This window comes from Fistularia commersonii, chromosome 26 (genome assembly GCF_037954325.1).
Source record: "Fistularia commersonii isolate RoL2024-O1a breed Wild chromosome 26, RoL_Fcom_v1.0, whole genome shotgun sequence".
Taxonomy (NCBI): domain Eukaryota; kingdom Metazoa; phylum Chordata; class Actinopteri; order Syngnathiformes; family Fistulariidae; genus Fistularia; species Fistularia commersonii.
In genome coordinates, this window is record NC_141309.1 from 9,487,157 (window position 1) to 9,498,871 (window position 11,715).

General features: G+C 39.6%; 1 protein-coding gene across 3 annotated transcripts in view; it reads right to left on the minus strand.

Moving 5' to 3' along the window:
* Positions 1-11,715, minus strand: part of arb2a (ARB2 cotranscriptional regulator A) — a 156,573-nt gene extending 144,858 nt beyond the window's left edge. The window contains exons 1-4 of one of the 3 annotated variants that reach the window (XM_086174259.1): positions 11,631-11,715; positions 10,773-10,884; positions 9,924-10,025; positions 6,155-6,255 (exon numbers count right to left, since the gene is read on the minus strand). In XM_086174259.1, coding sequence (XP_086030385.1) covers positions 6,155-6,255; positions 9,924-10,025; positions 10,773-10,839 — 270 coding nt within the window. In that variant the 5' untranslated portion in view covers positions 10,840-10,884; positions 11,631-11,715. Of the gene's footprint in view, positions 1-6,154; positions 6,256-9,923; positions 10,026-10,772; positions 10,885-10,983; positions 11,122-11,626 lie in introns of those variants that run through there. The other 2 variants (XM_086174260.1, XM_086174261.1) reach the window with 2 other exon arrangements.

Sequence of the window (11,715 nt, forward strand, 5' to 3'; positions counted from 1 at the left end):
AAAAGATGTGCTTGTGAATGAGAGGAACCCAAGTGGAACCATTAGGCTAAAAGGACTATAGAAATAGAAGGTGGAGGATTTTAAGTACTCAGGGTCAACAGTTGAGACCAATTGAGAGTCTGGAAAAGGGATGAAGAAACTGCTTCTTCAAGCAGGTTGGAACAGCTAGAGAAAAGTGTAAGGAGTAATGAGTGATAAAAAACAATCAGACGGAATGAAAGAAAAGGCATGCAAGACAGTGGTGAGACCAGCAATGCTGTATGGTTATAACACAGTAGCCTTAAGGAAAAGATAAGAAGTGGAGCTGGATGCAACAGAGATGGAGATATTGAGGTTCTCTTTGGGAGTGACAAGAAAATAGATTCAGAGAAGCCAGATTGAGATGGTTTGGTCATGTTCAGAGGAGGGAGAGTGAATTTATTGGTAGAAAGATACTGAGGTTGGAACTACCAGGCAGGAGGCCTAGTCGAAGACCAAAGATAAGATTTGTAGATGTAGGAAAAGAGGACATGAAATTAGTAGGTGTGAGAGAAGATGATTCAGAGAATAGGGTTAGTTGGAGGTTGATCTGCTGCGGTGACCCTTGAACGGAAAAGCTGAGAGAGGAATGAGAAGAATGAACATCTTAGTTAAATAAACCATGTCAAATTGTGATATCTAAGAGTTACTTATACTGTCCATTAAAATAAGTCATATACAACATTTTCAGCTAAGCATGAGGCACGGTCATCCACATGAATACATGTTGGATCCAACAGTGAAAAAGTACCCTTTGTATAGGCAATCAGTGGTGAGAAAGACTAGTTATGAATACACAATCCAGCTCAAAAATGGGGGAAAATTATTTGGTTGTGTCCAAGTCATATTTAATACGAACATAAAATGTTCTTAAATTAATTTACTGCCCACTTTCATATGTCCGTAGACTCAGTCTGAAGATACACTTTAGGACACACTTGAACATCCAGGGCACAAAATTTATTTTGTAAATTTTAACTGATACATCATTTTTGAGTATGAGCTACGTGCTTAAGTGTACTTGAGACAGCAAAGAAACCCATTTTGTGGCACAAACACGCATACAATCTTGTCCCTCTAGTCCACTGCCTTCTCCAAAAGCCACTTAGCCAAAGAAACTACAAACCTAAGAGAGGCATCAAAGCTATTTATATAATGAAACTTAAAGAGCTGCTCCATTTCATATCATAGGCTACACCAAGGAAAGAATTTCCTCTCCGACAGGGAACAGAGGGGAGGATGAAGAAAATAAAATCCCCGGCACAATGCTACACAACAGTGGCAACAACAGCAAATCATACCCAGAAAAAGAGAATGCAAGAATGAGAAAGAGCATTAGGCAAAAGAAAGGTTGTTTATTTTAAGTCAGCCTTGTGTACCGACAGAAAATGGCATTAAAATAGGACTCACTGATGTGAGTTTGTGATCTGTCAGTTCATACACAAGACAGAAAGAGGAAGAGAGAGAGAAAGGAATGTGAGAGAGAAGCATTATTCCCATGGGGTGTCTGTCGCTCTTGCTTCTGAGGAGAGCAGCTCTCAGGGGAAAGGGAAACTTCTTTGACACAGACTGACAGAGTGTTTACACTTAGCGTAGATATCCCTCATTCACACTGCCTCTTATCTCTCCATTTAATTCATATCCTAATCGTATCATAATGATCTCTTCAGGTGTTAACTGAAAAAGTCAGCAGAGGGCTTATTCAAATTTAAGTACCGTATGCCATCATGGGTCAAATGGTGGTGACAGATTCAAGCACTGTAACCACCATTCTTTGTGTCCACTTGACAAGTCTTCCTCTTTCCTCCAGTTTCCTCCTCCTACCCCACTGCAAATATTAATAATATTAATACATAACAGCTCTCAGCAAAGGTAGTAGCAGCAGCTGTTAAGCGTTTGGGAATGGAGATGTGATTGTAGTCAGTAAATTAGGGCAGACAGCTGTCATTTATGTTCCATCTTAAGAGAGATCTCATTAGCTTCCGAACAAAAGATCCATGACTGATACGGGGATTCCTGTTGATTTAAGTACAGTATGAGGGACAGTCTCCAAGGTTCCCAAAATGGATTTAATGCCGGAGGCAGACTTGTTAAATGACTTGATTTTATTTCCCTGTGTGCTCTTTGGCATCATCCTCCACTATGTTTTTGTAATTCAAATGTGTATTGGATAAACAAGTTTTCCCTCTCAATTATCATTGTTTAATTTGTCTTACCACAGTTTCATAAAAATCTGAAAATATAATAAACAAACCTATGATCAATTGCTCATATGCTCACGCATACATTTACCCATCCTTTTAAAAGTTTATTACATGGCTATCTACTTATCTACTGGTGTGAACAATCCAGTGTTGTTACATATCAGTGTTATGACTGCAAATTAAGTTTGCAACTGAACTTATCACTGATAATTTAATCGTGTTAGCTGAGTTACTTGTTGGTTATGTATAAGCTTGAGATTTCAGTGTTAACAGTGACTGTATCAGCCTGCCATCCCATAAACATTTTGCTCAAGAACACTTCAATAGGGTCTTAGACCTTAGCCAGGTGGTCACTACTGTGACAACACCCATAAATCAAAACCAGAGGGTGATTGGAGCTAAAAGACAGCAAAGACTCAGTGTAGAGTATAAATGAACAGGCAGTGAGAAAGAGAGACGAAAAAACAGAAAAGGAGAGGGTGAGAGAGAGAGAGACTGCTGTCTAATTCAGCCATCTGGCTAGCTTTACTTCATTAAAATATTTTGGCTGTGTGTGTGTGTGTGTGTGTGTGTGTGTGTGTGTGTGTGTGTGTGTGGTGTGTGTGTGTGTGTGTGTGTGTGTGTGTGTGTGTGTCTGTGTGTCTGTGTGTGTGTATCTGCGTGTCTGTGTGTACACACACAAATTTGAGAGTGTCTTCCATTCCACAGATGCAGGCAGAGCAGAGAAGAATCCTCATTTATTAACAGCTTAATAGAGCTCCATCTGGGCTAGACCCTATATGCTTGTGTTCTATCAGAGAGATTCATCACCGAATCCTAGGGATTAGACTACAACTGACACCTACATAGGCTGAAGTGACCCCCACTTCACAAAGAAACACTGTTTAGAAGGCATGCAGTGTGTTACAATTCTAACTGCCATTATGATAACAGAATAAGGTACAGGAAATATAGATTTCTAGTTATTTATTTATTTATTTTCCCATTTCTCTGGGAGGGTCATGTTTTGATATGTCTGTCTTAAAAAGACTACAACTTACTTTTTACTTGATACAGCATGTTTATTACTCAGCAAAAATGCATGTGTCTGTTCACTTCATCTTGTGACCTACATCTTGCGATCTAACATGGACATAAGTGGATTTTTTAAAACTGTGATTTTCAGCACTGCTAAGAATCCTTGTTTTGCAACACAATTTGCTTCAGCTTTTTGTTTACTTTAGAGGCATGGCAGATCCAGGTGAAGTGTATCACCAAGTAATACTTCAGGGTATTTCGGCAAAATCTCTATACATTAAAAAGGGAGAGGCAAAATTTACTCAGTACACTAGCAAAAAGACTTCTCATTTTTATGCTGTCCCTTGGAGGCCATCACACCACCATAATCACTCTCCCTATTTCTATCTGTCCCTCCATTTAGATGAGACTGAAGTGCAAATTGGACAGCTGGTGCTGTGATGTGTCTGACAATATAGTGCCCCCCCACCAACCCCTAAAACATACAAATACACAGATGCTCACTCACACTCATTCACCCTCTCTCTCTCTCACACACACACAGCACAGCGTCATTAAGATACAAAGAAAATGAGGGGAGGAAAAATATGGACAGAGGTGTTGAGAAAAAGATGAGACAAAGTAATGTGAGCGAACATTAGAGGCCAATGATGGTGCCATACTACTCATACAGCCAGGGGCAAACATATGCTCCCGCATCATTGTGCCATCACTCCAAGTTCTCAACATCCACTGTGGCCAGTTCCTTACACTTACTCGGGCTGAAAGGGTCACTGAGGTAAGATATATAGGCATATATAAATGACATTTTACAACCATAATACTCAGATACCCTCAAGTTACAGGAACTAATTTAGGAAAAACATCTCCACATAAACTTGAGCCAAGATATCCATGGTGACCTGATAATTACTGACAGACTGACTGTCTTCGTTTTTATAATGACTTGGGAATGGAAGCTAGTTTTCCCAAATACAACATGTAATCCAATGAAATCAAGAACTAATATGAAGTAATTCAAGCAATGGCACCTTTACCTGGGTCCTATCAAGGAAGTCGAATCTTATAAAAAGGACCATTGCAAACCTGCACATAATAAACAGATGCGATGCATGAACGGAATATTTGGCACTGCTCAGATTGCATTTTTCAATGGGGAGATCACGAAAATACAGACAAAGTAAACAACCTGTGGAAAAATCTTGGATGTGGCATCAGGTAGGAATGTTCTGTTAATGTTTTTAAGCAGAGCTGCAGACAAACTTGCTAGCTGTTGCATATTGATCCCATGTGCAACAGCTAATATTAAGTTGTTGAATTTTGTTGCTTGACAGTAACTTTTTTCCCCCAAATGTGTGTGGCAAGGCTGCGTCTTGTTTCGTGTTTCTGCCACACAGCAAGAAGGTTTTTGGTGCGATTCTAACAGGGGATGTTTCCATGTGACGTTTGCATGTTCTCAACATCTCCGTGTTGGTTTGCTTTGGGTTTTCCAGTTTCCTTTCACAGTCCAGACAGACCTAATTTGCATTTTTCATGGAAAATTACCAACAGTAAGAATAAGATCTTGTACAGAAATGATGAAGAGAACTAAAAAAGAATACATTTGAGCTTCGATGTCTGGAACTATGTGCAAAGTATGCCAAGAGTCGTGAAAACCAAACATAAACAAGTATGCCCTTATGTCACACAAAAAATAAAATGGCTTGCCCATCACATTCTTCAATAATCTAAGACAAACAATTGAGTGCTTTTGTCTCCTCATAAAATATACTAAAAATATTACAAAAAAACAAATAAAAGCATTTGTATCTTTTCCAGAAAGGTTCAGTACTGATTTTTTCTTGGACCACATGTGCCCAAAAAATACCTGGCAGATAATATGGCTTATTCGGTTGCCTCTTTCTTCTCAGTCAGTTTATCTCCAGCACATCTCATAGAATATATAGCCTCATTACACAAGCTCATATCAACACTGATTAAGTGTTTCCTCTTCTTCTCTTCTGAAGATGACGCTCCTGTCATTTTCTTAATCATATGATGAATAAAATTTGCATCCGTACTGCTTGATGATTATTTGCCTGCTCTAATTGTTTGGTCATCCTTGGATGCGTGAGTTGGCTTCATTTAAATGGGTGTTATTTCAGGGCCTCTGCTTGCCTACAACCAAATGTTCGTATCAACAATCCTTTCAGATGGTGGTGAGTTTGCTGATGCTGTTAACACAGGCTGAGCAGAAGACACGAAAAAAAAAAGCCTTCTACTCTCAAAGGAGAAACGGTAAAATAAAAACAACCAGGTAATCCTACTAACGGGTCTATCACTTGGCTTTGAACTTCAAAGAGTGTGCAAAACAATTAAAAGCAATGTGTGTGTGTGCGCGCGTGGGCATGCACATGCAGAGAAAATAATATTACAAAAGAACATTTGTCTAATTATCATAATGTGTACAGCATGGGGTGGTACTGAATATGGGTGAGCTTAGGATTCAATATATGGTTCAGCTGGAAGACCACAGAACTCCAAGAAGGACTTCATTCAACTTCACATTAATCAAGCGGATTTTTACCTGCAAGTGTTCTATCATATATCCCAAAAATACAAATCCCTTCCAGTCAAATCAGGCCACAATTGAACATGTTTATAAAATACAGGCTCTGAAAGGTGAAGTTTGCACCCCACCCCCCCATTTCAAAGAATCTTTGCAGTTGCAGATATTAGTGCACGAGAGTTAATGTGTTAATGCACTGAAAAGAAACTGCCTTATATGACTATTACAGGATTGTCAAGTAGTACCCTCACAGTCAAAAATGACTGCAGTATATTGTGAAGAAATGTATAAGACGTTGTAGACAGAATAGGAAAAAAAAAGCTTATGTTGTTACTTAGTGCCCTTAGCAAATGTAGAAATAATTTACCTCTCCAAGTGCTTCATAACGTTTCTGGTTCCAGCGGTGGAGATCCTCTCTGGCATTAAAGATAAAGGGCTCTCTTGTCTTTATGTGTCTGAGCTGGCCATCTGGATAAAAACAAGGCACAAAACTCAATTATGGATTGTCTGATTGTGTGCGTGTGTTCATAACTCTGTAAGCAAAACTATCCGCATAATGTAACTAGGCTGAGGTCTATTCACATATTAGGATGAGCTCTTACCGGTCGAAACTACTGACTGATAAGCAACAGCTTTTGGGAATCATGTTTGGATATCATCACATATTACACAAAATCAAACAGATCATAATTTGAATTTAATCTGAAAAGTCATAAGACAGTAAAATTATGTTAGGATGGTTTGACGTGTTTAGACAAACAATTAACCTTGGGCGGCTGAGTAACTACAAGGCTCATTTTCTTAGCAATGAGCCCATCGATCCTACAGTTGACACTGAGACACAATGAAACACTTAGCAGTCTTAAATTGAATTATAACCTTTATGACTTTTTGAGAATTTACTGGAGCTAACTAACTGCAGAAATACACATACTAAACCCAAATATCCAGAGGGATCGCATACTTTCTTAGTTATTTTACAATGGGTTGAAACCCATCTCAATATAAAAATTACAACTTTTGAAGATGAAAAATCCATAAAGTAATCATACTCATTCATCTCCCCTCAATTTGGGCCTGTTTTCAACCCTATCAGTGTGATAAATTTTACATTACTTCTAAATAATCAATATTATAGTACTTATTTCTATGCTTAGTTGTGAAGCATGTTAAACCAATCTGAGAATGTCATCATATTGCATTAAAAACAGATTTTTGCCTGTAAGGTAGAGCAGAAGAAGGGTAAAAAGTTGGGATAAAGCAGTGTGCACAAAAGTACCTTGAAGAAAATCAATTATGCATTCATGGAAGGGTGAAGATCTAAACATTACTGCCTAAGAGAAGGAAAAGAGGAGATATAATGAAATTCTACAGGGTGCGCATGTGCATGTGCATGTGTATGTGTGTGTTTGAGGGGGGGTCAGCTCCATCGCCTCCCGAACACATCCTCTCTGAGGAATAACGTTTTCTCAACTTTTTTCCTCTTTTTCCGTCATAATTAGCATTCTGTTCTCAATTTGGCCGCTTAATTAGGTGTACATAACCTTGGATTTCCAGTAATGGAAAACTGGAGGGTGAGCGAGATGAAGCCATCATCTTCAGTGATTAAGACACCTGCAAACAGCCTTGTCTGCATTCACATCATTACATGGTCAAATTAACATTTTTGGTCCACCTGTCTCAAGCAAAAGTAACCTGGGTGTAGCTCTAGAAATGCATACAAGCCAAAAGTAACTGCGTAGATATACGAGACCACACCACCTCAGGGCCACCACGGCTTTAATAGAAATTCTATCCTTCAAAAACAGGGCTGACTGGAAACTGACAAGACATACAGGTAGGTATGGACATATATAAATTTCAGTGAGACTCTGGGTAGAGATATATAGAAAGGGAAGTTAAAAGAAGAGTGGGGACCGAACCAAACAGAAGAATAGACAGGTACTCTCTGAATGTGTTTCTTCTTCCATGGGACACTGAGCTGGGACTTGAAGGCGGAGTAGCGAGCTGGCACAATGATAGGTGGGGGTTAAGTCTCTATGTCTCTGTTCTTAGGCAGAGCGAAGTTATGCAAATGCTCCGTCAGGCAAAACGCAAGGCTGAGTAGGTTTCTGACGGGCCGTAGAGTACACAACATGTCCCCCACTCAGCCAGCCAGACAGCCAGCAGTGATACTGACAGAGAACAGAGGGGGTAAGAGACAGAGAAAGACACTACAGGGGAATACTAAGAGCCAAAGCCAACACCACCCTTCAAACTCAGACCTGGCCATGCTAATTCTAAAGAGGCCTTTCTATCACCTGAACATCAACCAAATTTGGGGTCCAGGTCTGCTTTGCAACAGGTAAACACACCTGGAAACTTTGTGTACCCCTGTTCCCTCGAAAACATCCCAACACAACTTTAGTTACCAATTTAAGAACACTAAATAAAACCTAAAATATTTCACCCAATAAGACACGAGACCAACAAAATTCTCTTTAAATCTCATCAACATCTGAATACAGCATGATTATATGTTTATGTTCTCTTTTTGATGGACGGACAGCTAGAGCAGCTTTATTTGTCTATCAAATTATATTATCATTAAATCTTAAGTAGGTTGGGCTATTTAGCAAGAACAAGAGTACTGACACAGAAAATGCTTTAAACAAGAGGAATTTGTGCATTTATTTAAACTTCATTAACAAAAACATTAATAGTTAAAAGGCTGGCAATCAAAAAGTCATATTAGCTTGACAATCTGAAATAAAGAGGCATAGGCCATGAAAAAAAAAATTCAACTTCAAAAAAGTCAAGTGCTCGCAGCTGCTGAAATGTATCCAGCTGACCCACATATTCCACAAGTGCACAAGAGATAAGTTTAATTCACAAACAATAAATTGACCAATTTAATGAGCAACTCTTTCCATGCTTCATTGTAGTCTCTAATTTATGTGACAAGTTAAGACTGATAAGTGAAACGTGTGGGACTGGGCAGAGATCGTTGCCAATATAACTTCCAAACATTTACAAAGAGTTCCCACTTTTCAGGGACTTTGAAAATCTTAATATGTTAGCATTACAGTAGCGTCACCATTCCAGCTAAATGGCTTGTTGACTTTGTCCTAAATCCATCCATCTCTCGCTTATCCGGAGTCGGTTGCGGGGGCAGCAGTCGGAGCAGTGAGGCCCTAGACCACCCTGTCTCAAGCCACATGGTCCAGCTCCTTTGGGGGCGCCCCAAGGTGTTCCCAGGCCAGCCTGGAGACATAGTCCCTCCAGTGTGTCCTGGGTTCCCCTTAGTCTCCTCCCAGATGGAGATGCCCAGAATACCTCCCGCAGGAGGCGTCCGGGAGGCATCCTGAACAGATCAATGAGTCACCTCATCTGACTTCTCTCTATGTGGAAAAGCAGCTGCTACTCCGAGCTCCTCCAAGATGACTGAACTTCTCACTCTATCTCTAAGGGAGAGCCACGCTGCGGAGGAAACTCATTTCAGCTGCTTGTATCCGCTATCTCGCTCTTTCGGTCACTACCCACAGCTCGTGACCATAGGGGAGGGTGGGAACGCAGACTGACCGGTAAACTTAGAACTCCGCCTTTTGGCTCAGCTCCCTCTTCACCATGACAGTCTGGTACAGAATCAGTATCGCAGCAGACGCCGCACCAATCCGCCTGTCAATCTCCCGCTCCATCCTTCCCTCACTCGTGAACAAGGCCTAAATGTAAAGTTTATATGCTTGCCCCACGAATATTTTCCAGTGATTCTTTCCATGGGCATTATTCTACAATTCAAATATCAAATATCCTTCACAACTGAATGTTGTGACGAAAAGTAATCAGCTGATCCTGTCAACAAAGTTTTCTGGAAGAAAATCAACAGCTTACTGTTGTCATAAAAGCACCATCTGTGGTGTCATCTATCCAATCATTAATTTAGAGAAACTGTTTGTTTCTACATAATGACAAACTAGGTATAATTATGAAGACATTTCTGTTTTTGGAAGACAAATTCAAGCAGTGATTTTTTTGAGTTTTGTCTACTTGCACTGTTTCCATAATAACCGATTGTTTTGGACTTTTTTTATAGATTTATGAATATTCACATTGTGGTATTTGGGTTTTTTAGTTTGGACACTTAGATATGTACTTACACTCATTGAAGGCATATTCAAACTCCTCCAGAGTTTTAGGGAAAGTAAATGGAGGTTCATCTTTCTTCATAAGTTCATCTAAGTCTATTCTTGACAGCAAATCTGAGGGGAAAGAAAAAACAAAGCATCAAAGGTGAGCAGGAATGACTGGATATAGCCATCAAAGATTTCGGTTTTAGTCTTAAAGAAAATAACACCAGACAAAAAGAAAAAAATGACAGATTTTACTTCAGTAAAGTGTCCAAATTTTGTGATGTGATAAAGCAACAACTATGCCAAAGTCCCCAGCCCCTTGCAGGTTAAACTAAAACTTTTTTATCATTTGCAAGTGTCACCAAACCAAAATGTCCATCAAATGTCTTATAAATGGATTCAGTCGAGGAATAATTTCACACTTCAAAATGGAATGAAGTGCACTTTTTTGATTTTCACATAAGGAATATGTATTTACAATAAAAAAAAAATTAAAAGATCATTAACAAGATATGAAGACATTATGAGTATCAAGTCATTAGTATATTTGAGCATATTCAGAACCGTGAAATCTACAGCTTATCATCAAATCTTCTAACATTTAAGACCTTGGACAGATCATGAATTTAGTAAACACAACTTCAGAACCTAACAAATTATCTAGGTAAAAATCATCACTTCCTCTGCAACCACCTCTCTCCAGGAATATTGTAGTCATTAAAATTGCTCACACTGAAAATGTGTCATCTTGTCCTGTATTAACCACTGTAACTGCAAGGCCATTATTAGAGTGATTCTACCTGTTGGTGTATGGGGCTACAGGGAACTTAGCTGAACCTTATTGTGCGTGAGCAAAGCTATCGTTGTGATTTTCACCTTTTAGTGCAGTACTTTTTTCTTTGTCCTCCTGGCCTGCCACCTTGGCCATGGTGTTCTGCCACATGTACAGTTCTGGGCTCTGTCCAGGAAATAGTCACTGAGCTGAATCCTGTCGTACACAGTGAGAACAACAAAGATTCATCATTACTAGAGCAGAGAGATGAAAATACAAAGTCTGAACTCTTGCCTTGTGGAACCCCTCAGGTACCTGAGTTACTGTAAATACGAAATGAGTGAGGCGTCCGGGAGGGGTCCTCTGGGACGTGACTGCCCAAACTAGCGTGAAGATGACAACTAGTTGAATGGATTTCGGCCGTTTTCAATCTTATGTGAGTTCAAAATAAAAAGCTGACTGAACAATAGCCGTGCCTCGTTATTTCTAAAGAGTAAAACCGACCATTTGCGACAATAACAAAACACTTCAAAATAAAAGTCCGTGTGACCAAGTTATCCTGTGTCTCCTTATTTGAACTTCATAGATTCCATTCTAAGAAAGATTCCCATTTAGCTTAGTAGCAAGTGTTTACATCGGGGTTTAAAAGAAAGACATGATAACAGAGTTGTAACGTCATCACACATTCCCTTCAGTTATCGCACCTGTGGGTATTTATATATTCGTAGCGCGACAGTGTCGTAAAAGTGCAAGAAAATGCTTTATTTCAAGCAGTCATGAGGCTCCTGTGAGAAAACCTGATTCCGCCTTAAACGTCAGACTGATGACTCGCGTTTATATAAAAAAATAGTGTCATATGAATCCCCGCGAACGAAGTAAGAGATTCGTGCTTATTGTTCACGGGGTGCAGGGGTTCAATTTAACAGTTCAAACATGCAGACTTGATATTTTGACTCACAGACCATCAGTACAGGCCACTGTCCGCTCGCAGCTGCTTCCATGATGTTCCCAAACAGGAAGGACTCTGAGCATAACAACGCATGGAGA